This window comes from Cynoglossus semilaevis, chromosome 12, assembly GCF_000523025.1.
Source record: "Cynoglossus semilaevis isolate Cse_v1.0 chromosome 12, Cse_v1.0, whole genome shotgun sequence".
In the NCBI taxonomy this organism is placed as follows: Eukaryota; Metazoa; Chordata; class Actinopteri; order Pleuronectiformes; family Cynoglossidae; genus Cynoglossus; species Cynoglossus semilaevis.
In genome coordinates, this window is record NC_024318.1 from 15,595,363 (window position 1) to 15,622,285 (window position 26,923).

The following is a 26,923-nucleotide window of genomic DNA, read 5'->3' on the forward strand; positions in this document are numbered from 1 at the left end:
CATATACATGCTTAAGCTAAACACGAAGCTACAAGAAGAAGCTATTTGCTAGCAAATCATTACTGTAGCCCTTTATAACCCACAAGTGTTTACTTTGAAAAGCTGTTTACAAACATATGTTGCAATCAGCTACAGTAACGATGGGAATAAAGCTGGATCGTGTTCAGGGCATTAACGGTGGTCTGTGCTTTTATAGGTCTACATTACTGCAAGGTTACCTAGCAGCTCTGCAGCTGCCATTTAAAAGGTTGCTGTAAAAAAATAAATAAAAACTAACTATATTACAAAGCCCCTGTGAATGATATTCACCTCAAAAGAGAAATATTAATTTTGAGGTGGAACACTTTATTTTCAATCTATCAAAAGTCTATTACAGAAATTATAGCTGAGCAGAGAAAGGGTTGACGAAGCGAGACAGGAAAGTCAGGGGATATCTGGTGGGTGGCTGCAAGGATGTTTTCAAAATGACACACTCAGAAGTACAGAGTGAAAGCATTATTTGATTTAGAGTAGATCTGGAGAGGGCAGTGCTGAGGGGGAGTTAAGCAGTACTGGAGAGTGCCTAGACAACAGGTATACAGAACACGACCACAGAGGAAGGCTCAGTACGAGAGGATGGGATTCACAAAGTATGACCGTGTTCAACAATGGCTTATCCCCTCTTTTCCTTCCGCTTTTCTACAGCTGAACACAAAAGCGAAACAATTCCCTTTTCAAGCCTGACTTAAAGGACTTCTAAGGGTTTTATCTAGTTCCATGCAAGAGACCTATAGTCTTATGTAGACCTACAGTATGTTTACAAGGCAAGGCTGAAAAAGGCACATGCCGTATGCATAACCCAATACCTTTGTTCACGTTCACAAGTTACAATTATATTACTCAGGATAGAAAACAAAAGAAAAGCTATTATATAACAACTGAAAGTGTTTTCTAGGCCATGTTGAGTTATGACTGATTTGTATTCAGACGGCTTCCTGATGAATCATTTACACCGTAAAACCCATTCACATATCTATGAGTACTGCGTAATACTCTGAACCTTTGGGTTTTCTCCAAGTCATATAAATATATGGTTTAACAATAAATGTAACAAAGAAAAAATGAATAACTTAATGCAAGGGTCCCCAACCTCTCGTCCGTGGACCGGTACATGTCCGTAGTTCATTTGTTACTGGGACACAATAACAAATGTACTTCGTTTTCACTAATTTACTTCATTCAAAGAGTATCCATTTACTTTCCTCATTCAAAAAAAAAATCTGACAACATTTCAAAATAATATGTCATTCAGACTCTGATACTATGAGAAAAAAGTTTTGAAAATTTAACAATTCTCCAAGGTGCTACTGGTCTGCAGTAAAGGCTGACACTGGCCAACCGATCAACTGACAGAAATGTACTGAAAGAAATAAAGCAGTTCTAAAAACGTTAGTGAGAGAAAAAGTTCCTTGCAAAAGGAAAATTAGAGAAAAGCTTTTCAGAAGACTGTTTCAAGTCTAAAAATGAAGAGGAAATCCTTCAAATTGCAGTTGAAAAGTCAATCACTCATTAAGAGTTCAAAGACTTGACCATGACAGTCGAGACCATTAGAGATTAGTTATCTCTAACTTCTAACTTTTAAAATATAAGTCCCCAGAAAAAAAGGGAAACACTGGTTTAGAGAAGTATAACTACTAGTGTTCCCTCATACATACATCAACCAGAAACTGAAGAAGTTCCTCAGTTGAGGAAAGAAATGTCTTTCAAGCTCCAAGAAGAAGTCCATTTACAACATAACTTACACTTACAACTTAACTCTTTGGAGACTGCAGTACCGTGTTTTCAACACTGGTTTGATACTCTCTTATTTTGTGTGGAGTTAGTAGGGTTTCAATGGCATTTTTTCAGGGTATTCTGGAGTTTTTTTTTCTAGTCCAAAACATGGAGGATTATGTTACGTGACTGTAGGTATTACATGCACCACTCTCCATCATCTGGGGAACTGTACAGCGCATACGCCAACGTCCCTAACAATAGTAAGTGGTAGAAAATGAATCAATAGATACTTTAAAATATTATATATTTTTAATATTAAAATATTATATATATATAATTTTTTTTAATATGAATATTAATATCAATTAATAGCAATACAAAGACAATGGTATGCTCACTACAAGGTTTCTACCATCTGATCATGGTGACACAGTTGACTACAATATGAACCATTTATTTTTCTCCAACAATGACTAGGAGTCCCTCCTTTCCCTCTGACAGATGGAGGGGACCAACCATAAAGCAGGAGCAGGAATTATTAAGTCAGCCCAAAGCCCTGCGGGGGTAGTTTTAATTGTGTTCGCTAGCGCTGTAGGCATAACTTACCTGATTGCAGCAATAACTAACTGCCTTCACAGAGACAAACGAGATCTTCTGCGGATGTTTAGAACATGATTTGTGCCCTGAAAGTTCCTCCGGGAGAAGACGGCGGGGAGAGACAGCGACGCAAGGAATGAGCAGATTGGATGCTCTCTGCTGGAGTGAGCTGTGTCCAGCTGGAGAGACTCAGACACCTGGCTAATGCATCCACGTCTCATAATTTACAGCAGGCCCGCCACTGTGGGGGGTTAGCAATGTCAGCGTGATACTCTACAGAGGCCTGAGCCTGTGGCCTCAACCTTCACTGTGTGGAAAACACAACACTCATTCAACGCATTAAATCATTGGCCTTTTCGTACTGCTGCGTGTCTGTCTCAGCCATTGAATACATTTTGAGAAACGGGAAAACATCAGGACACGTAAATAAAATGGGCTTTTAGGATGTCACGTAATGCAAACATGACACTATCCATCGAGAAAGGAAATCAATCAAATAAATATTTTTTGTTAAACATAATAAATAATAATAAATGACTCCGAATGCACTCCATAAAGGTTGAGACCAAAGCATGTTATTGGAAGATATCTTAAACGAATGGTATGTCTTTCTAAAATTCAAATGCAAGAATCTGAATCAAATGTGTATTTACAGGTACGCAGGTCCACCATGTCATTTTTACTAATACATCCAGACTGTTACAGATGTTGGCTTTTGATTTGTTGCTCTCTCAAACACAGCTCCTCTGGACAAGCTTCAAAAGTACCACCTCAGTGCAGTGATGTCACATACATAATATTCAGCCATGCTACAGCTGTACGGATTCGGCACCATCTTCCTGCAGCTCTGACCTGGATTACCAGTTCTAGAAGAACTTCTTAAGAAACCCAGCGGGGAGTCGAAACTTTCCCGGAGAAACAAATGTGGTTAAAAGCGGTGATGATCGTCAACAATTGCCCTGAAGCACTAATAAATATTTATACTCACTCTTGTCTCTAGCACACAGAAAAAAAAGACCAAGGCAGACAAACAGAAATACCACTGGGGCCTCTTTAATCCTAGATTAACTGCTATTAGAAAAATCAAATCATCAGGACTGGCTAATTGCAATGGTGAAGGTTTGATATGAGATTAACACTTTGAATGGATGAAACCCAAAGGGATTAACAAGTGTTTACCAGACAAGTCCTATCTATTATAATACAGGGGTCCTCAACTTACATCTGTTCTGTTCCTACAGTGCAGCAAAACTCGATTTTCGCCATAAGTCAGAACTCACATACTCTACATTAGTACCTATGTCACTCACCTACGCTAACACAGTGGTAACATCATAATCTTGGACAGAAACATCGTAAGAGTCAGACTTATGCTTGGGAGCCATAATGAAGGGCAAAAAGTTCCCAAAAAAAACCCAACACAAACAAAAGAAAGCGAATGTAGCACAATCGAACGTACGACGTACCACTGGCAAATGTAAACAAAGCGATCTTCTGCGTGTAGCACCGCATACGATAAGTCTGCTCACCAACTAGTTCCTGTGTGAAATTTGTTTTCGTGCGGTACGTCGGAATGATGGAACAGGAGTTTCTGAATTAAGTTATGGGAGATGGCGGCGTAAGCATGAAACGCTGTAGGTTGAGGACGTCGTAAACCGAGGACCTCCTATAACTTTCTTTCCTTTACCTTGACATGGAGACGGATACATTCACTGTACGTCATATGTTCGCTCTGCTCGCTAACTAGTTCCTGTGAAATTTGTTTTAGCGCCGTACGTCGGAATGATAGAACAGGGTTTTCTGAATAAAGTTATGAGAGATGGCAATGTAAGCATAAAAACGCTGTAGGTTGAGGACGTCGTAAACCGAGGACCTCCTATAACTTTCTTTCCTGTACCTCGACGTAAAGATGGATACATTTACTGTGCGTCAGTCAGACTTACGTGTATTCTTCTTGGGTGAAGATAGGGATGCGAGACGGCTGAAGGACAGTGACCTCCACCAGGGTGCTGTTGGTCTTCACCGGTTCTCCGTCATCAAAGGCTATCAAAAATAACTGTGAAGAACAAGGACAGAGAGAGCATTAAAAAAAAAACACAAATATCACTTTGACTCTCATGCTGCTTCTCGGAAATTGGGACGGGCATGAAAAGAAGAAATAAGTAATTATTCATCTACCGTAATAAATAATCAATTAATAGCTGGCAACATTTGGCAAGTGACACAGCGAAAAACGTCCGTTCCTGCTCTCTGCGGTAATCACTCTAAAATAAAGTTCCCAAGCATTTGTTGCGGACACGTCCAGCATTCCAATAAAGCAATTTCTGGAAAAATAGACTCTGGCACAGAGCCTGCAAAGCTTCCTGGAAGTGAGTATGAATGTATTGATTTACATTCACAGACTGCGGAGGCTGCGGCCCGGGTGAAACGGGAGGGAGGAGCGACAGGACGGAGAGGCTGGCACAATTAAACACACACACACGTTTAAAGACATTCGAGGAAGCATGAGTGAGAAGATGGAGTGTGACACACTTTCATTATGATTTAGCAGGGGCAGATCTGAAGGGATATTATATTTGGTAATACGACTTCATCCTCATCCAACCAAGTATTTTTCCAAGGGCCAGATTTATTAAATGAAAATCATGTTTTTTTCCCCGAACATTATTACTCGATGTGTATTTTGAAATTCAGTCAGGGGCTCGACCGCACGGTATGGTGGGCCACACTCGGCCTGCGGGCCACCAGTTGATGAACACCTGGCCTTGAATCTCAGGGGCATCTGTAAATAGACCACCGACCGACAGACAGCAATTTCATCATCCTTCTGACTAAACCAAGTCAGAAAAGTGTGGGGGAATGTGATTTTAAGGAACCCACGGGCCAACATTTCCGGTCCAGACTTTATAACAGAATTTAACATCATCTGTGAGCCAGAGCAGCAGCAGCAGCAGAAAAAAAAAACGCTGTTAGAATTGATTTAAATGCTGTAGATGGTCAGAATCCCTCTCGCCCCCCCCATAAGTGTGTTACAGTCTAAATTAGTGACAGTGCTCACTACTTCATGCAAACCTGCCTCCTAGGCGTTATTGAATAAAGGATGGTATGACATGGAATAGGTGTTTTAAATATTTACATTGTAAAGATTAAGCAGGAAAAATATCTTCAAATCTTTGTCCCCAGTGTTCATAATTGTATTTAATTATAGGATATAATTGAAAGCTCCAGGCTGGTTGACGATACAGACTTTGAATTACTGCTTTATGATGTTTTGTGTTTGTTCATAAATTTTGTCACTGGATTTGTCATTCATCAGTATATCGCCGCCCTCAAGTTTGTTTATTTTTTAAAGCAGACTTTGAGCAGATGGCCTATAAATATAGTAATCTCAAAGTCCAACAAGCCTAAGACATATATTTATATACGTATATATATATGTATATATCGGTTTTTTTTAATCTCTACGACTAACATCAGGAAAACCAGACTACAAAGTTTTTTTTAATCTCTACAACTAACATCAGGAAAACCAGACTACAAACTAGTACTTCTCAAATAGTGGGGCGAGCCCCCCGAGTGGGCACGGGGGTTCGATGGGTGGGAGTGAGAATATGGTACACTGGCCAACAAGCCTCCAGTCACTAGGTGGCAGCAACTCAAACAGGGTTTTGGAAAGATAAGAAAATACAGTATACTGTATATTATCAGGTTCTCAATAGTGTTACTATTCAGGGGGCAAGGGTGTAAAAGTTATGTTCCTCTACAGGTGGCATGACAGAAAAATAACTAAACTAATTTTTAGTGGGTCACATAAATGATAGTGGGCCGCATTTGGTCCACGGGCCTTGAGTTTGACGTATGCGCATTACTTCATGACACTTATTCTGTCTCATGTGTTTTTTTTGTATTCTTGTCTGAGGAGCTAATTAGCTTGTCACCTGTGCAGCGCCACCTAAAGCAGATCCATTTACAGCAACCATAATTGTCTCTGACAGGACTAAGAAAAAAGGTAATGACTATCATCTTGGAGGAATCAGAGTGAATTTAACACAGCAGCAGCAGCAGGAGCAGGAGCAGCTGCAGCAGTGTTATCAACGCCACTTACCTTAAAGGTGACACTGGGCTCTTCATTTAGGTTGACCTTAGTAATGACTCTTCCTGTCTCCTCTTCCACATCAAAGATGCTGCCACTGTAGGGAGACCTGTCGTGGTCCACTCTGTACCTGACCAGACTGGCCGGAGTACCCTGAAGGAAAGAAAGGAAGAAAGAAAGAAAGAAAGAAAAAAAGGAAAGAAAGAATGAACAAAAGAAAGAAAGGAAGAAAGAAAGAAAAAGGAAGAAATGGAAATAGAGCTTGTGAATGAAAAAAGAAAGAAAGACAGAAGGAAAGAAAAAGAAAGGAAGAAATCATGAACAAAGATAGGAAGAAAAAAATAATGAAAGAAAGAATGAAAGAAAGAAGGCTTGTTTAACAAAACGTATCACTTTCTTTCAAGCTGGGTTTATACACACATATACAACATCAGTATACAAACCCTGCATCAGGATCCCATGATATGATTATAATTACAAGCATAGAAATTCTAAAATAAATAAAAATGGTTTTAATGATTGTATGTTCATTCCTGCACTGTTTGTGTTGTGTTCCACAAGCGAAAAAAAAAAAAAATCACATTTCACCTGGGTGTCAGGACAATGTTAGCTTTGGAGTGGAGTTAAAGGAGAGCAATTCAAACCCAGAGTATTTCACGAATCAATTTAATCCCAATATGAACAGTTCACATTCTGTAATCTAGTAAAGATTACTTTCTATACTACTATATCTATATTAAAACCCTTATCTAGCCTTAGTCCTTGATGGTCTGTCTCATCAGTACTGTATTATAATATCAATGTTATTCATCGATTCAGACTGTATCCCTCTCATTAAAAAAAACAACCTCCCTATTAAATTCCATCTCCAGAGTAACACCCTCTCATTCAATAGCAAGAGCCTTGGCTTTATAATGACCCTTTGATTAACACTAATCACGGTTCCTGATTGCTAATTATCTCCTTATCTTATGGACTCATTTCTCCCTCTTGGGTGTGGAATTCCTGAGATTTCTTTTATAGGCTTCAGCTCTTGGACACGTGAGGTTAAAACCCTGGGCTGGAGTAGAAAGGTGAATAGTGAATAATCAGCTAAGGGTACTCACACACAGGTCTCTCTCAATATTGACTCTCTATATAATGGTAAAATGATGTGTATGTACATTGAAAAGCAATGGAACAGTTAATGAAAACGCTCTCGACCTTTTGGTTTAACTGTGTTGCGTCGGAGTGTGTGTTATTCAGTTCTTACACATTTTAAATATATATATTGAGGGTATATATTTGCGATGGCTCAATCTGATACGCAGGATCGGTATCGATCCGATAATTGGTCAAAATCTCAGAATCATCGAAATAAACAAACAACTATAGTCCCAAACGCTCGACTTAACTTTGCGTGACATTCCGCAAAAAGGGAAACTATCGCCTTAGTAATGGCGGCATGGCAAGATACTCCACATTGAAGCATCGCTATCAAACACAAAAAGTTGTATCTAGCCTTTAGTATATATTGAGGGTATATATTATACATTATGCAGTGTTTCCTGGGGACCATGTTTTAAAAGTCAAACCTTCCCGACCTAAGTCAATAGACATTGTTGTAAACTCCTGGGAAACGAAAATGATGCGAGACGACCCAAAAAAAATTTCAGTACGTGATACAAAAAAGCCTCTGGAAAACACTTCAGCGACATAGTAATTCCCACACAGCTAAATTTTACAGTATATCGATGACCTCATCATTTATATCAGTGGTGTCAAACTCATATGGCCTAATTAGCTGTGAAGTGGGCCGGCCCAGCACAATCATAATTATCTTAAATAGTACACATTTATTGCTCTCTTGTTTTCCCTCCAATAAGTATATTAGAAAATATTCATATTTAATGAAATATAATTTGAAAAAAAACCATCTTTTTTTCACTTTCAAAATTCATCAAAACTGCTAATTAGGGAAAATTAAACGCATTAACATTGTTTTTGCTTGTATTTGATTTCGAACACAGAGACACGTCTTGTGCCTGATAAAGGTCATACTTCACACCTCACCACTAAAATGTGGTTATGAAAACAGTGACAATATTTTGTATGAATTAATTAGGGATCAAGGGTCAGAGCCATCATTGATTATACTGTAAATCTAGGTTATAGATTTCAGTAGATTCCACTGCATTTGATTGACTAATTAAATTACTATTACTTTGTAACATTTGCTAAGGATTGCTCTTCTACCACATAAATGAACAGCATGTTGACACTAACAGGAAATATTACTAGTCTTACCAGTTAAAAAAAAAAGCTAACTCTGTCTCACTAATCTAATTCATCTATTGATTTATTAGTATATGGAAGTAATAGAGCAACTAAAAAGGTGAAGCAGTGACTAATTATGTGGGTTTAAACAGTGGAGTTTACAGCATTGAGTTGTTGTCTGGTGTTCCAAACGAGATAAATACATTTTTAATATCCATTAAATTCACAGTCATTAATGTAACAGATGAGCAACAAAAACATTTTCCAGCATCAAAATAAATATTCCTACCTCAAAGAACTATGAAAAAAAATAAAGTTTTAGTTATGTGACAGATAAACATTTAATAACAAAATGAAAAACAAGTAATTAATTTTTTTTTTTTTTAATTTATTGTTGTCTTTGAACCAGATATACAGTGTTCCCTCTCTATATCGTGGTTCCTCTTTCGTTCCCTCAGAACATCGCAGATTTTTTTTTATCCGATCTCACGAAATGCTATATCGCAATGCATATTTAAAAATGTGGATTCTCTTTTAGAAATTGAGATAATCGCATTGGCAAATGATCACTGGTAGCTTTGTTTACCTAGACGAGATCGTACACAGCATACTATTGGCTAATACAATGCCTACTTGGTGTACTTTTGGATAATTGAGCATGCTCTTCTGCTCCTCACGCTGATTGGCTCATGCGTCGTCGCATCTCTCAGCATCTCCCCACGTCTCTCTCGTTCACTTCGCTCTGCGTCGCCATTCTACAGCTCTATTGTGTATATAATTGTGTGGGAAATGGTAATACAGTCGAGGGAGGGCTGATAACAGTGTGGGGGAGGTTCGTAAAGGGTAAATAATATAATAAAAATATTGCCTCTACTTGTGGATTTTTCTCATTTCGTGGTGGGAACACGACTATCGCAATAGGAGAAAAGATTACTGTACAGTGATTTTAAATGTAAGGCTGCCATGTTGTATTACTTGCTGCCTCTGTTTTTCCAATGAAATTACAATAAATCTGAAATTCACTTTAGAGATTAGAGACTGTTGGCCCTTTTGGCCAGGTTGCCTTTGTGAGTGAGATCTTGATCTCACTGGGTTTATCAGGTTAAATAAAGGAAACAGAACCTTATATCTAATTAAATATAAACTTCGAGTCAGAGACACAAACAGTATTTTTCCACTAATGATTTGCTAAGAGAAGAGACTGGATAACCCACAAATGCATACATGCTTAATGAGGGAAAATCACTGCAGACAACCGTTTCTTATACACACACTCAAGTCTGCGTGCACGGAGGTCTTTTGAAATCTGTGTGCGCATGTATATTTTTAATGATACAGGAGCAGATAAACCTCGACCTGAAATGCTGAACTCTGAAACTTTGGTACTGTTTTTGTTTTTACAAATTTGAATGTAAAACTGTAAATAACAGTACAATAGTAATCTAAGTCTAAGATTGTTTTTGGGGGGGGAATTCATTTTTCTTAAGATTCCAAATAATGCATTTCACCTGCCTATTTTCATCGTTTTTAGCAGGGGTATCAAACCTCCGTCTCACGGGCCGATTTCAGCCCGCAAACTGCCTAAAATCCGGCCCTTAACTAGATTTCCATTATGATTTTGCTCTTCAGGATTACAATTTTTTTTTTATTTTCAATCATTTTGCACATTCATCAATCAGTAAAATCAGAATTCAGATAGAGCTGGAATAATATATGTTAAATATTTTCAATTATTTTTGGGGGATTTAAAAATTTGAATGTGGCTTTGATTTCATAAGCAAAACTGAAAAAGCAAAAACGATAACATCTGTCTGAGAACCTCCTGACTTTTCTTCCTATGTTAAGGTGGTGGTTAGCATGTGCTTTATGCAGTATCTACACAATGTACTCAGAACTAGGTGTGTGTGTCGGCCAGTACATGTACAGTCAATAAACCCTAAAGCAAATGGACGTTAGAATGACAGACATCCTGTCAATAAAATCCTTTGAGCTTTCAGACCTCCACTCAATAAGCGACTGAGTTAGTTGACTCCTCTCCCAAACCTAATCCCTCTTCCTGTCAAACCACTTGTCTGAGTCGCAACAATATTTCACATTTTGTTTCTGGTGACAGATATAGATATTCCCTTCGCTAGCGCCGTACCAGACTCAGGCGGCGGCAGGAGAACTCGGCTGCTGCAACAGAGTCACTAATTATGTGCCTCAGATCTCGTCGTACTTCACGCACTCTTTAGTCAAAAGCTGAAAGGTCATCGAGGTCAGTTCTCTGCAATGTGACTTAAAACAACAGCAGCTAATTGGCTGGAGTAAAAAAAAAAAAAAAAAAAAAGCCGCATTTCAGACTATGACAGATAACGTTCACAGGAGTGCTACTGAGCCGCATATGTGTCTTTAATGAGAATGGTAATATTCCACAGTGAAGAACTGCAGTCCACTTAGGGCTGTGCTTCCTTCTCATATGCTGCTTTCAGACTGCTACTCATTATGGTATTTGACTCTTTTGCTGCGTGCGCACGGCAGAATAATGTGTGAAAACTACATTATTTAGGTGCAAACCCATAAAAGTTCTACACTACTAGACAAGAAGATAACAAGAATAGATACACAGTACAACAGTAGCAGCACACCATCAAAGAATAGGGAAAACTTGAACCGTGGATATCAGTGGATATCAGTAGATGTTGATACCATGTTTTCTGGACTATAAGTCGCACATTTTTCCGGGTTTGCAACTTATACTCAGGTGCAACATATACAGTATATTAAAATATATAATTTCACGTTTGTTATTTTCACACTAACAGACACTAGAGGGGTTCGTTTTTTACACCGAAAGCCACTAGAGGGCACTCTAGGCTTGTGTACCAGTATTTGCTACTCCTGTACCACTGAAAATGTACTTTTGCTTTTTTCGCACTGACAGTTAGTAATACTAATTGTTGAGATATCACTCAGTCAACAATAAAATATCCTCATTAATTGTCAAGTACACCTTTATTTTGTGATTTACGAATAATGTCTGTTGACTTGGGTCGCGAATGTTTGACTTTTAAAATATGGGTGCCCAGAAAAAAAGTTTGGGAAACACTGATCTATGGGATTGACTCCTGTATTAGTTAACAAGGGAGTAAATTGGGAGTTGAGCGTGGAAAAAAGTATTTGCTGAAAATCTTCTAGGTTAGTATCAAAAATTGAATCCATAATTTTCAAAACTCCAGAAGCAAAAAGAAGTACTTCAAGAAGAAGAACTTGCCAGGGCAAAGAAGACTAAAGAAAGTCGACAGTGACTGTCAACTGGTACGTGACTCATGCACGTGTACATGCTCCCTCTCAACAAGAACTGTTAACTGCGGCGTGCTTTAGAAGAATGCAAAAGTAGTCTTTTCACTTAGAAAGTGTCACACACGGTGTGAAATCAAACCCTCGCCCTCCATCCCACTGTATCAGCAGACCGCGTATGTTTCAGTATGCATCAGTACATCACTTGAAATATTCAGGTCGTACTCACAGGTGGATCTCTGTCCTCAGCGAAAACCTTGGTGATAACTGTTCCCTTTTCTGCGTTCGGTGCCACCATACCCTTATACAGGTCCTGACTAAAGATGGGGGAGAAGTCATTCATGTCCTAAAATAAAAACACAAACAGTCAATTGATATTCACACAAATGTATTTGAGTCATAGTTGAGACTGTGACAGAATATAAACACTTCATTATGTGACAGTGCACACTGTTATCTGGCCTGGACAGCACAGAGGTATTTAGTCACACTCCAGCAGGTAAGAATAAGTACTACTGTAAATAACCCTTTGGCGATAGACAACAGTTGACACTAAAAAGCTCCAAATAAATTACAAATGTTTTCCACTTGACTGAGTTCTTGTGCTAGTGTTGTCTTCATGCTAAAACACATTTGTAATTTTAATAAAGCCGTGCGGATTCCTCAGCTGCTGCCTTTTCTAATTTCAGCTAACACGTCGCACTGAAGCTCTCACTGATTATTTGGCATGGTTTAGACCAGTGTTTCCCAAGCTTTTTTGAGTCACGGCACATATATATCATTAGCTCAAAAAAACCCTACGGCACACCACCAAACAAACATCTCACAAAAAGTATATGTAATGAAATATAATAATTTTCTAGTTTAAATCACCTCATAATTGACTAAAATCTCAGCCTGTTTAGTTGAAGAAAATGCTGATATACTGGCAGGAATTGAAGAAAGACACTCACACCTTCTTCAACAGCTCCTAGTTTTTTAGTTTTTTTTTTTTTTTTTAGTTTTAATAGCCCTCTGCTGCCACCTGGCAGAATAGGATTTATTGCATTTCCTCTCACGCATTGACCAACAAAGAAAACAGATAATTTTCCACGGCACAGTGGTTGGGAATCACTGGTTTAGACGTCAATGTGCATTTGAGGTCATGTGACGTTTGACGCGTTGTAACATGTTAATTCATAATTAAAACTTCTACTTAGGATGTATTCTTACCATGCACAAAAATTACCCAGCTATCGTTGGGTAGAGACATTGTTAATGTTAGCGGTGGAGTATATTCCTTAGGCAAAGCATTGAACGAGTTTTGTTTGGAGTCAGTGATTTACAGCTCCCCAGAGCAGATATGAGAAGTTAACATCAGCACAGCCTTTAATCACCTTCCTCCTGTAAATTATACACAGCACAGCTTCACCATATGGTGGTAAAAAAAAAAAAAAAGTCAACTGTGCAACCTTTCGCTTTATTGTGTGAGTAATGTACTGACGTCTCTGAGGTATAAAGTAACTCCGAGCCGAATCGGTGCCGTGTGATCTTTTGTTGTCGCGACCTTACCCTTAACCTTTCTCACCTCTGAGGAAACTGTGTTCACCAGTAAGTGTTCTACGAACACAGAGGTGCACGGCAGCCTCCCTGTGATCGATACACGGGGTTAACATTATCTGGCACAAAATCCATGATGGACTACCTGCCGTGAAGGATGAAGCTAAGGTGGGAAAAAAGTGCACACGTGATCGAGTGTGTGGCTGTGTTTAAACTTCCAGGTCAATGAGGTTGTGTTGCAATTTTGGAAATGCAGATTTAAAAAAAAAAAAGAAATGTTTAAATATTTGGTACCTAACCTTTCTTGTACCAAGGACTCGTTGACCAGTAGGGGTCGTTAAACATCCTTTTTAGAGTCTGTTTATAAAAGGATGACGTATTACAAAATATTGTCGGATTATCTTTGAAAGACAACGTAAAGGGATATGACTGGATATTCTTGGAATAAAGTAAATTGGTCAAAAAAATTAAGTACATTTTTCATTGTATCCCAATGCTGCCCGGCAACAAATGACCTATGGACCAGTACCGGTCCACAGACCTGGGTTTGCAGGTCCATGAATATATTATGACTACCTCTCATTTACGGTTTTCAATTCCAAAGAGACAGCTCTGGTTTATTAAGTGCAAAACTCTTTCCTATCAAACGTTTTCCGAGTAACAGCATGAAGACAGCACGAACACTCGTCCTTGTCTGAGGATAAAGTGACTCCACGGGCTGGCAGAACACGCTGGCGAGCCTCCGTGAATACGGTGTTTTCCATTTGCTCTAATATAGAGTGTTTCATTCCACAGACACGGAGATTATCACTGCAGCTCGGCCGTACGTGAACGAACGAGATGCGCATTGTTGTCCGGCGCTCACAAAGGGAACCGAGGCCACAGTGCCACGGAGGACGACATGAATGGTATCACAACACAGGGCACTTAATCCTTTTGGTGCTGTTTAGTTTTGAATGTTCTGAAAGGTTGGAAAGGGAGCTGGAGCGCGTGGAAAACCAGACATAAATTGGTGTTACTGAGCCAATGACTCATCCAGACCTGGAACAGCAGGATTTGAAGAGCACACACACACACACACACACACACACAAACCCATTCATTAGTTCTCTTTGTCCCGGTGATGCCATGAGGACAAGCAGGTTGGGAGGCCAAATTGCGTTGACAAAAGAAAAGTCATTTGAGTGAACGGCCTAATGATGGATTTCATATTACAACAGCAGCACAGGTGCCTCGCTGAACAATATGCTATTTTGGGAACATTGCTCAGGAAGTTACGTGACCACTGCAAAAACTCACACATGCACGCACGGGGAAGCTGCAGCTCACCGGCGTCTCTCACCGGGAGTCTTTCTTACCTTGATGCGGACTGTGACGGTAGCTTCACCTGGAGGCATGACACCTTCATGGTCCACAGCCTCCACCTGAAATGTATAAGTGGCACCCATGCCCATTGCTGCCAGGCCTTCAAAATCCAGAGTCTGCAGCACCGCTACCTCCCCTGTGATGTAGTTCAGAGAGAACAGCTGTCCGGCCGACTCAGTTTTGATCCGATAAGTGACATTGGAGAAAAGGTCAGCGTCAACAGCCTATGGAAAGAGGGAGGAGGGGAATTAAATGAATAACAAAAAAATATACAAGTGCAAAGATAATGAGTTGTAGTAGGAGGGGAAAAGAAGCCGAATATATTTTTAAAATTCAAAGATTATACGTTGGCTCAAAGGCTGAGAGCAATAAAAAAAAGAATGTTTCTCGGTTGAATTTTTATGCAGCAGGGGTTACTTACATTAATCATTTATACATTCCAGCCTAATAGATTTAGTTGGTCCCAAATGGTGTTAAGCCTCAAAGCAGATATAATTAGCACAGGCGTTAGGAGGTAGGAGTTGAGGATTCGAGGATGTATACATGCTGTGCATGACAGTGTGTTCACCGATCATCTGACTATAACTGATATTTTAACGCTGCACTGTTTGGTTATCAACAAGGTCAAGACCAACTGAAATATAATAAATATTTCACACTGAAATGAAGAAAGACCAAAGGAAGTTTGCATCACACCGGAGATGGAATGATTTGATACAATCATTTGGATTTGATGTCTTTGTTTTCGGGGGGGCTAGAAAAACAATCCGTTACTTTACAAAAGATTTGTCCTTGTGCTAGCAGAATGAATGTTTAAGTGTTCGTACCTAACACTACATCATGTGTCGTGTCTAGTAATGGCTTGATACAACTTTTCGATACTGATACCAATACTCAAAGTTGGAGTATCTGCCGATACCAATATCAATCAAGTAAACATTTGGGTTTAGGTATCGGATTAACAGGCAGGTAACGGGCTATAGTTGTTGTTTTTTTTTCGATGTTCGATGCTAAAATTTTGACCAACATCGGATCGAAGATTCGAGTTTTGTACGATAGGCTTTTGAAGTAAATCACTAAAACAAAGATCGCAGCCCTGGTGGTGGTGGGCAGCAGATGTCCACACAGCTTAGCCACTTCTCTTCTGTTGGAGACTGGCCGGCTCACATCGGCGTTTAGATTTAAAAACCTCCTACATTCGTTTAGGGTTGCTATGCAGTTGTCGGGGAGATTAATAGTGTCACAGCGTCACCACTGTCACTCACAGACCTCACTACTCACCTTCGCTTTTCTGTGGCCTCCTTCCCATTTTATCCCTCAGTGAGAAATGTCAATTACATTACTCTGGCAATTACTCACCCCTCCACCTCCCCCTCCCACTACCTCCCCCTCCCACTATGCGTTTCCTCTGCATGCAGACCGCTCACCTAGACTTCCCCTCAGGGCATATACTGCACGTGCACTAACGTTGTAGAGATTTGACCGCACCGGACAATTTTTCAGAGCTCATACGTTATGATAACATTTGGCCCAGACGGAGGAAATTGTTGGAACTGACACGAGGTTTTAAAACAGTTTGAGGCTGAAAGGCTTCGACAGCCACGGCAAAGAGGAAACATATTTAGAATTTAGTAGGGTTTTGTTTGTGTAACTGTTTCCATCTGTGGAAATAAACACGACATTTGAAAAACCATAACAGCTGCCACCAAAAGCTATTTCTTTGGCTCATTGTTTTAGGCTTCAAGAGTGCAGATTATACAGACAGCTAACATGTAGAGTAATAAAATTGAAAAAAAAAAAAAAAAAAAGGACTCACGCTGAGCGTTAGCACCACGGTCCCGACTGGGCTGTTTTCAGGGACGCTCACTTCATAGGTTGGCTGGGAAAACACAGGGCTGTTGTCATCAATATCCGTGACTTTGATCGAGAGGGTAATGGTGGTCCGGCGTGGATCTACGGCGCCATCTGAGGACTCCACCACCAGGTCATACTGACTTTTGCGTTCCCGATCCAGAGGCACCTTAGTGTAAATGCTGCCGTTCTCACTGATTATGAACAGGTCAGGGTGATTTACTATCCGGTAACGCACCTGGCCATTCGCCCCTGCATCTGGGTCTGTGGCCTGCAGAGAGATGAAGGCATGATTAGAGGGACTTGTCATTGAACCACACTCTGTGCTGTGTCTACAATGTGTACATCCTTGATGTTTTCTTCATTTAAGGTGGCGTAAGAACGGGGAGTAGTAGTTTCCAACAAAACGATTTGTTCCGGTTTAAATTAATAACTACGGATGTCCAATATTTTTTTTTTGCCGATATTGTCCAAACACTTCATTTCCGATTCTGATATCAACCGATACCATTAAATCAAACAACGATAACGATTCTTACAGCTATTACAAAACTATCGGACCAATAATATCGGCGAGCCCATATTATCGGACATCCCTACTATTAACTAATAAATCCGCATCGATCAAATTTCAACTTCACAGCAAGTCAGGGTCTGATAAAGGGTTAATGAAAGCTTCAACGCTGGTGCAAAAACATTAGAGTCATAGAGAAATTAGAGAAAATTAGAGGTTGTTTACCTGAAGTGGCTAAAAGGGTCTGGACTATACATCAAGCCATTCATTTTACAGTCATGCTGCTTCACGTGTTTGGAAAACATCTATATCTGGAAGCCTGATGTCATTAAGCAGCAAATTTACAAAGTTCCTGCTTTTAATTCCATCTGTACGTAAACTTTTGGGGACGACAGTTTAGCACCGCTGCACTCAACAGGTTGATACAAATGTACATTATAACTGCATCTCTTCCTGAGGCACATTTTCTCTTTCCATTACCCAAAATAATTGAAAAGTGCGAAAGTGCACCTCTACTCACAGCATCGATGTATTTTTTTACAAGTTAAATATATGAATATTAGAATAACAAAAAAAAAAAAGTACTCATTTGCTAACATTGACAAACCTTAGAGGTTGGCTTATTATCACAGCCATGAATTTACTTTCACAAACGGAATATCAAAGTCTATTACAAATATCTAGATGTCTTTTATTAATCAAATGGAAATCGTAAAAATAAATAGGTGAGTTGAGGATAGTTAGTTTTTCTTTAAATATCATTATCTGTTAAAAAAAAAACAACAACAAAAAAAACTCTTGATTAAACATCTGAAAAAAGAACAAGAGCAACACTGACTAAGCTATCCTTCGAAAGTGCCTTAGAATCATGAGAAGCCTTTATGCGACTGATAGTTAGAGCTCGACTCTGTCTAACAGGGAGGACCTGTTAATAAACAGTCTGAGTTCAGTACCCTGACCCTGACCCTGATGACGAACTCATGCTAACAGAAGAGGCATGTGTGGAATTTAAATGAATGGAAACTACACGGGCATCGCCGAGTAGATTTAGTCTTTTCCTCTCAACAAACATGGTGAAATTGTCTGAACGTGCGGCATGACCTAGTTGACGGGCGTGAAAAATGAAGATAAGAGAACCGGAGTGAAATTTCGTATGGAAATTCAGAAGGCAATCAGAGAAAGAGAGAGTAGCACACAGAAAGCCTGTGCCTGTACACACATCATCTGTATGCCGGACGCATCAAAGGTTTATAATAATACAATCTCAAACACTGTAAGTGATGTCAGTTTGTCACATGAGGTTGAGAGCCATCTGCAGCTGAAGTGTAACGGCTATGTGCATGCGATGACGGAAACGAGGAAAGGCCGGAGAGAAGAGACGGAAACTTTCTGTTTGTACTCAGGAGGGAACTATATACTGCAGTACGGGGTGTCAAACTTCATATTTAGTGAACAATTGAAGGCAATTGTGCATGTATTCCCTGTTCTCCAGATATGTAATGTTGAATTTTTGTCATATGGAAACAAACTTTTGTTTCTATTTGTTTCTTATTATATCTCTTTATCTGTAGCTTTTTGAGTTCCTTTTTAATGACAGTGGTGATGGCTGTCCTGAATCCTGAAACATAATGACAGAAAGCGAGACAGAGAGCAAAACTCACTGGTTAACTAAAACCGCAAACACATCGTTTCACTAGACGCGTATTAGCGATGGTTTGATACAAGTTTTTCATGTCGATACCGATTCCGCAACTTAGCGTATCTGCCGATACCGATATCGATATCGATCTCGATCCGATACCTTCTTTTCTCCTCCAGCGTGCCACACTTCCATCACTGAATATTTCGCAAAACCCAGTCATTGCGTTATCAGGTTTTCATTATCGGACGTGAAACCAATAATGATTCTTACAGATATTATCATAATTATGCTAATATCAGGGCGATAATATCGGACGGCCGATATGTTACCGATGTTAGTGGTTATTACAAATCAGTACAGCCTCACAGCCTTTCGTCAGTAGGTCAAAAGTCGCTAACATGAACGCTCATCCCTTGATACCGCGGTCGTCTGCATGTCACGTCAGGACCACTCACTATCAGCCCACAGTCACAAAGCGAGGGATTCTGCTCGCAGATATAACAATGCTGTCATTTCTGATAACGTGCTAAATCATCTCCCCTCTCTGTAACTGCGTATAAAATTAGAGCAGGTAGGGATTAGCAGAGATTTAAAAATCCAAAAAATGCTTGAGGGCTACATTAATCTACTTAACAACAGAATACATTTCCACTGCAGCCAATATTTTTCCTTTTGGCAGTTGCCTGAAGAGCAGCTTTTTTACATTTCTTCAGGTGATGAAACGCAGAGAAAAAAGATTCCACAGTTGCGTTAAGTAGACATATACATAAGACGGCATAAATAAATCAGTTTATCATCGACTGATGACTGCTCAAGTGTTAGCAGCAGCTAGCTGTAACTGTAGCTTCCTAAAAGTCACAAAAGAACTTGAATAAATAAACGTACTAAACTGGCTTCTACGGGTCAGCTCTGTGATAGCTTGTAGCGGCTACACGCTAAACATAAGCACGCTAAAAACCTCACTTCCATGGAAGTGGGGCTTCACTAGTCTATTATCAGTGGGTGGTGGGGAAGCTAGCTTCCACATGATGAATGGACGATCACTTTTGGAGGAAAAAGCACTTTGTTATAGACAGTGACGTGTCATTTAGAGACAGACTGCAGCCCATTCTTTCATACGGATACTGTAAATACAGACTCTAGCTATTTGTTGGTGCGGTTTTGTTTTTGTATCACCGTGTTCTTGTTGTTCCTTCATTCGTATAATGTTTCCCCTAAAGCGAGAGTGGAGGATTTCTTATTTAAATGGCCCTGATCTGTCGTTCTGCTTTTATAATGTTAAAAAACCCCTGTATCATATACTACCACTGCTCTGATCCGTCGTTCTGCTTTTATAATGTTAAAAAAAAACAGTAGCGTTTCGGCTTTGTTGATAAGAACAGAAGTTGGATGACACACTACATCTGTGTGGCATTTTTAAAACAACGTAATATCTGTTGATTTTTTTTTTTACTTGACTTATAATTATTATAATTAGAATAATTGTAATTACATTATACAATTATATATACTTAATTAACATTATTATTCCCTGATTGCAAAGTTGCGATAACAATTTCTAATCACACAACAGAAGTTATATTTGTTGTATGGTTCCCTCAAACAAACCTTTTTTTTTTTTGCTAATGTAATACATATATATGTATGTAAATTTTCCCTTATTATTCTTAATTCTTAATCTTAATAACAAGTCAAATTACAGATGATTTTAAGAAACACAGGTGGTGGATTTGAACCTGCGCCCTCCTGGAGGGGACCAGGCCACTGCTGATATGAAATGTAAAATTCTATACATATTTTCCTGGTTTCCTTTTTTATATATTCTTAATGTTATTGTTTATAGTTAATTAATTAATCCAAGCACTTTTTTTTACAAATTTAAAATGTATATAAAAATGTGGTAGTAGTAGTAGCCCACTTTTTTTTACAAATTTAAAATATATATATATAAAAATGTGGTAGTAGTAGTAGCAGTAGTTATATTAGTAGTATTGGAAAGACTAGTCCTGTGATGAAGGCTAGTTTTAAGTCCATCACTTAAACCTGAAGATGACAGCGACGCTGTAATAGTAGGATTCTTCTAGCTCCTGGTTTGGTTTCACATTTCACCTCAAACCCAAAACGACTTTCCTGAATTAAAATGTTATTTTCTAATATTAAAGGAAACCAAACGGCTGATATTTGCTGTCTCAGTTCTGCTTCATCTTAATTCTGTATCACTTACCCACATCTCATTTCATTCATTCCACTTCTTGGCCTTGCATTTTTCTCTTGATTAACTCACCACTCTTCCAGTTTGTCGTCACCTGCCTCTCATTAGGACGTGATGTATTTGTTCCTATTTCCTGCCAATAAGTTCACGGCACGCAATTCATTATTTTTCTAACCTGTGTTTGACGACACAGCGTCACAGCTTACCCATCACTGAACTTGGTTTCCATTTAATGCCTTCTTGGATCAGAAGATAAATCCTGTTGTTTGGTTTTTTTTTTTAAATCCTCACCTGTGTCAATCATTTCTGCTCTCTACGCAGGTAATGACAGTAAATGACAAAAGGTCAGAAGTCTGAGCACCACAGAGTTATAGCTTTTCTATCATATTCATTATATTCAAGATAATAATGGTAGAAAATATTTCATCAAAATAAAAAAAAAAGAGACTTCCACTTAGGGATAATGCAACAACTCCTATATATATATAATATAATATATATATTATATAATGTTTTTATCTATATATCTTTCTACCCATCCATCCATCCATCCATCATCATCCATCTATCTGGTTGAAATAACCATGATTATATATATATACTGTATATAAAGCATGTCATTTCTTTTCAAAAATGAAAACGTGTCCTGTCAATTCAGTGTCTCATCGTCATCTTTAAATAACACGAGATATTCAATCCAAATCAGTGTTTTCCCTCCAAAAAACATAAGTATATTTCTTCATGGCTAATCTTACAACACATATTTTTTCACAATTTTTCACTTCTTTTTTTTGCCTGATCCTTGATGTCATCTCGTCTATTATTTAGTAAGCATTCTGTTTTTTTTCTATAATTTGTAAAAGCCTCCCGTCTATTATTTAGTAAGCATTCTTTTTTTTTTTTTTTCTATAATTTGTAAAAGCCTCCAAACTCTCTGGTCATGGATGTGTTCCTAAATTCTCTCCGTTGATATGCAAATACCATGCATTCTTAATGGTTAGGACCCAGCTGCAGTATTTAACTAAATGAAAAAGGACAAAAAAAAAAACCCTCATTGGCAGCTATTCAAAGTCGAGTTGTTGATTCTCTCTGTGCCTTTGCACAGAGAGGATAAGTACTGTACAGTTTTTGATTTAGGAAGGCTTAGTGTTAGCTCAGGTTGTTGAGGCATCTGTTGAAAAAGGAAGCCAGGGGGAAAAAAAAACGAATAAAGCAGGAGAGAGTGTGCTTAGCCCCAAGCTAGCTACTGGCTGGTTTTCCAATGAAACACATGGGAGTGAAACTTGATGTAGCATTACCTCAAGCAAAAACCAGGTTTGTTCTCACACGCTGATGCTAGCTAAGTTTGAATATGTTGCAAAAGGAAATACATCATTTGAGATGATAAAAGTAAGATGTGTTGCTCTGTGGCATCGACGAAACCACTGGACAATCTCCAACTGATGCAGTGACGCAGTACATGGTTGACATTACAAGAAGGTCGGTTGTTTTATTAATGATTCAATAAAACCACCTAGCTCACGACTGTAGATTAGAGAGTAATGAATAGTTATGGAGACCTGTGAGGTATACAGTATGAACCATATCAAGTTTTTATGTCGGTTTTACAGTTTGATGAAGGTACTCCCTAGTGCTACTACAAGGGTACCATCATCAGCGTATTATAATGTGACTACTAATGTGTGATTAATCCATTGCCACATCAGTGGGGCTAATTATTAGGGATGGATTTTTCACCTGCTATACCGATACTACAAATGGGAGTATTTCATAACTTATGTCAGTACTTCTCGAATAGTGGGGCAGGGCCCCCTGGTGGGGCGTGAGGGGCTTCCAATGGATATTATATGGCACGTTGGACATAAGTGTACCACTGCTGTAATGATTAAATGATAACAAGCCTCCAGTCACTAGGTGGCAGCAACTCATACAGTGGTTTGTGGTTTCTGTCCAAATATTGCAGATGCAAAAAATGGTCACAATTGGCTAAAATTAAAAATATAGTGTAAAAAAAGCACAGAGTTAAATACTAGTATCTAAAATTTACACATATAGTTTGTCCAAATATTGCAGATGCAAAAATGGTCACAATTGGCTAAAATAAATAAAATATAGTGTAAAAAAAGCACAGAGTTTATTTGTACTTACCAAGACTTCCCCTATGAACAAATTCGCCTGTTCTTCTTCAACAGTGAAATTGGTCGGTAGGGTGAGGTTGAAGGCCGGGTCGTTATCATTGACGTCAGTCACGACTATGTTTACTGTAGTGGTGGATGTCTACAAAAAAAAAAAAAGAAAAAGTGCAAGTTAGTCAAAAATCTTTTACATTTTGTTTTGAAACAAATCCTACCCTATCCTAGCAAAATATATATACAGTCACAACTAACTGGATGTCAAGAGCGGCGGACCATTACAATCATAACATAATTACCTATAAACAAAAGTATGTCCATGTTTTTCTCCTTTTTTCAGTACATTTCAGTACACTTTTTTCAAGCTCGTAACTCGAGGTTCAACTGAATTTACTTTATTTGTGCCACAGTCAGAAAACGTAACTAGTTTGTACTTTTGTTTCCTATGTGAGAAAATTATCCTTTTAACAAAAAAATGAGGTCACCTCCAATTGGTAACCTTTATTTGATCTGGGTGCTGTAGCGAAACAAAAGATCATTATAAGGTGTCGTCCTTGTAGAGCAGGGCAGGTTGTGACAAAGTTAGAGGTTCAATACGTTTGTGTTTTGTGAGTGGAATCAAAAGGCGTCTGAGAGGCTACGTGTGTGTCTCAAAAACAGACATTTTCAGACTCAAAAAACCCAGACAAGTCCAACACCAGGAACAACACGCTCGCAGGTACTTAAAGATGGAAGGACGCAGACGAACTTGTTCCTACAAACAACAGGATGCCAGGTAAACTGAAGGATGTAAATGAGGAGCTGAGAGGCTGGAGATAGAGGTGAGTCTGAGGAAGTCTGCTTTTATTTAAGTGCCTAGAAAAACATTTAACTGCAAAAGAAACCCTCCACAGTCGCAAAATCAAAGCTCATATATCACACAGCAAGGTAAGACAATTAAAAAAAAAAAAAGAGATGATAGGACCTGATCAAACTGTGTCTGCACTTTTAGAAAGAAAGAGCCGCGCGTTAGCAGCACCATGCTAAAGTAAAAAAAAAAAAAAAGCTCTGAAACAGCAGACACAACACCGCAGGGTAGAGAAACTGTTGGATGTCTTGAACAAAGACCAAAACGAGGTTCAGCCGTGTTCAGACTTAGCATCAATCAGAGTCGTCCCTTTGGTTTGGACGCAACAATTTGACTGAGCTCAAGTTCAACGAGCGCACACACTCTGTTCTTTGGAGTCTCCGTTTAACGCGTAAACACCGACTCCAAAAATACAAAAAAGCAACATCTTTTATATCTGCTAGCACTGTGGCAATTTGACACTAGGTTTAGCATCTTCTCCTTGTTACAAGACAATGTTACAAGAAATGACAAAATAAGAAAAAAGTTAAAGAAAAAATCAATAATAATTCAATTAAATCATTCTTACTTGTTTAGCATTAGCAAATTATTAACACCACATTAACGATTACACGGTTTACGTGTCGTACGGTTCAAGACAAAGGGTTATTAAAGAAAATGAACACAATTGAAGGCCTCCCTAGCGCCCTCTGCTGGCACCACCTTTTGAAAAAGATATATAAGGCTGGGAGAAATAGACCGTAAAAAACAAACAAAACAAACTAGAAAATATCTATTTAAAACCAAAATGGAAAGATCAGACATTTAGTGGTATATGTCATGAGAAAAACAAGCTAATGTCACATTCATCTGTCTCACTCTCTGCCAGGAACTGTTCATTAATGCTTGTTTTTTTTTACGTGAGATTTTCATGCACATGTAATCCATCCTTTCATGTTCTAAAGGCATTAAAAAGCTAAATCTGTCAAATTCCACGGCTCTATTTCACTCTTTGGTCATTGGTTAGGAGCTCACTGAGCGCCATTAATGAGCTACTGCTATTATTTATTCAACCTCCAACAGATGACATCTTTTTTTTTTACCACTCATGGTTGCCAGAAAGATCCAGATTTGGACGAGGGTTTTGTGTTCTGACTGACAATCCTGACACCAGGCAGTTTCAACCACTGTTTCCTAATCATCCATTCTGCACAGTTGCTCTGATTACAGCTATTATCGTTAGACATTGTAATGCCATAACGACGAACAGTTTACAATTGGTAATTCCGCACACAAGGAAATCAAGAGCTTTAACTTAATGTTGAAATACTAAGAAAAGTTTGCTGGGGCTCAAACACCCGACAATACAAGGAGACAGAGGGTTTCTTTGCTCTTTGTCAGGTTTCCATGGTTACCAACGGTTCTGTGCTAATTACTACATAGTTGAATCTTTGGATTCAGTTTCGCTTCCTTTGTTGCCTTCTTGTATCTACCGTCTCCTTCCGAGTCTATTTTTTTTTCAGCCATTTTTTTTTTGTCTTACACAAAACGTACCTCACAATCCCCCCTGTTGCAACCGCTCGCCTGTGTTTCCCCTTTTTTTGTTTTAGTTGTGACTTCTTGCCTGCACAAGTCCACCAGGAATTTACTCTGTGGACAAGATTCTTGGCAGAAGGAAAGAAAAACATGGCACAGGGTGATCTGGGCCATGTTTGTGCACTCGGGCATCTTTTAACTTCCCCAATCTGTTGGGTCAAGCTCCATTTTAGTTTTGCAGCTGTCCATCCTATAACAGCTAGTCCACATTTGAAGATAAATAACAAACTGTATGTATAAATGTATATATGTACATGTAACACATTTGAAGATAAATAACATATGTATAAATGTATATATGTACATGTAAATATACTGTATATAGATAAATATACATATTAGGGATGCACCAAAGATTTTCTGCCGAAAATGGTCCTGAAGTGCATTTTCGGTTTCCGTCCGAAAGACTTTCATCACCAAAACAACACGACCGAAACAGGAAGTTATGATGACGCAAGAAAAAAACCGCAGCCAGAGTGGTGTGGACATATTTCAATATCATAATAATTTATTTCGGTGTTTCGGTTTTCGGCTTTGGTTCCCTCATTTTTGGTTTTCCGTATCGACCAAGAATTTTAATTTTGGTGCATCACTAATACATATAAATATATAAATTAGGGCTAAGCAACGATGAAAAGTTTTAAAAACAAATAATTGCATGACTTCTTTACAATGAATCACGATTAATATAAATATACATATATATGTAAATTACATGAACATATGTACACACATATATATATATTTTAATTTTTTTAATTTGACATTGACAACTGGATTAGTTGACTTCACTATCAAACCCATGTGGGGAACTGACAAAGACTGCCAAGTCTGGATCTGGTGTGCCTGGTGTGGATCAAACCAAACCTTGGATCGTAATCACACAAGTCTGCTTATTTAAAACAGCAGCACTAACAGGATTTTTTTTTTTCGCATAAGGTTAAAAATGATGCAATTCCACCAGGTTAAAAAGGCACACGGGGTAAAAATGGCACAAACAGCTAACGGCAAGTGCAGACACGAATACATGGAGAACCTGTTCATCGAAAGGACAGAAATATCTTTTTGAATAATCCTTGGTAAAGGACATAAATACAACTCACATATCTGACAAAAGCTTCAAAAGTATATATACATAGATACATATATACATATATATGTATGTATATAAATATGTATATATATGTGTGTACACACAAAATTGCTACTTATATATACTACTAACAATTATTGAACTACTATATATATATATATACATAGACATAT

General features: G+C 38.6%; 1 protein-coding gene across 1 annotated transcript in view; it reads right to left on the minus strand.

The window, feature by feature from the left end:
* Window positions 1-26,923, minus strand: part of pcdh15a (protocadherin-related 15a) — a 206,765-nt gene that overhangs the window by 39,286 nt on the left and 140,556 nt on the right. Inside the window, exons 23-28 of the mRNA XM_025060675.1 lie at window positions 23,252-23,380; window positions 16,701-17,006; window positions 14,878-15,108; window positions 12,210-12,326; window positions 6,458-6,598; window positions 4,296-4,408 (exon numbers count right to left, since the gene is read on the minus strand). Coding sequence (XP_024916443.1) covers window positions 4,296-4,408; window positions 6,458-6,598; window positions 12,210-12,326; window positions 14,878-15,108; window positions 16,701-17,006; window positions 23,252-23,380 — 1,037 coding nt within the window. The remainder of the gene's footprint in view (window positions 1-4,295; window positions 4,409-6,457; window positions 6,599-12,209; window positions 12,327-14,877; window positions 15,109-16,700; window positions 17,007-23,251; window positions 23,381-26,923) is intronic.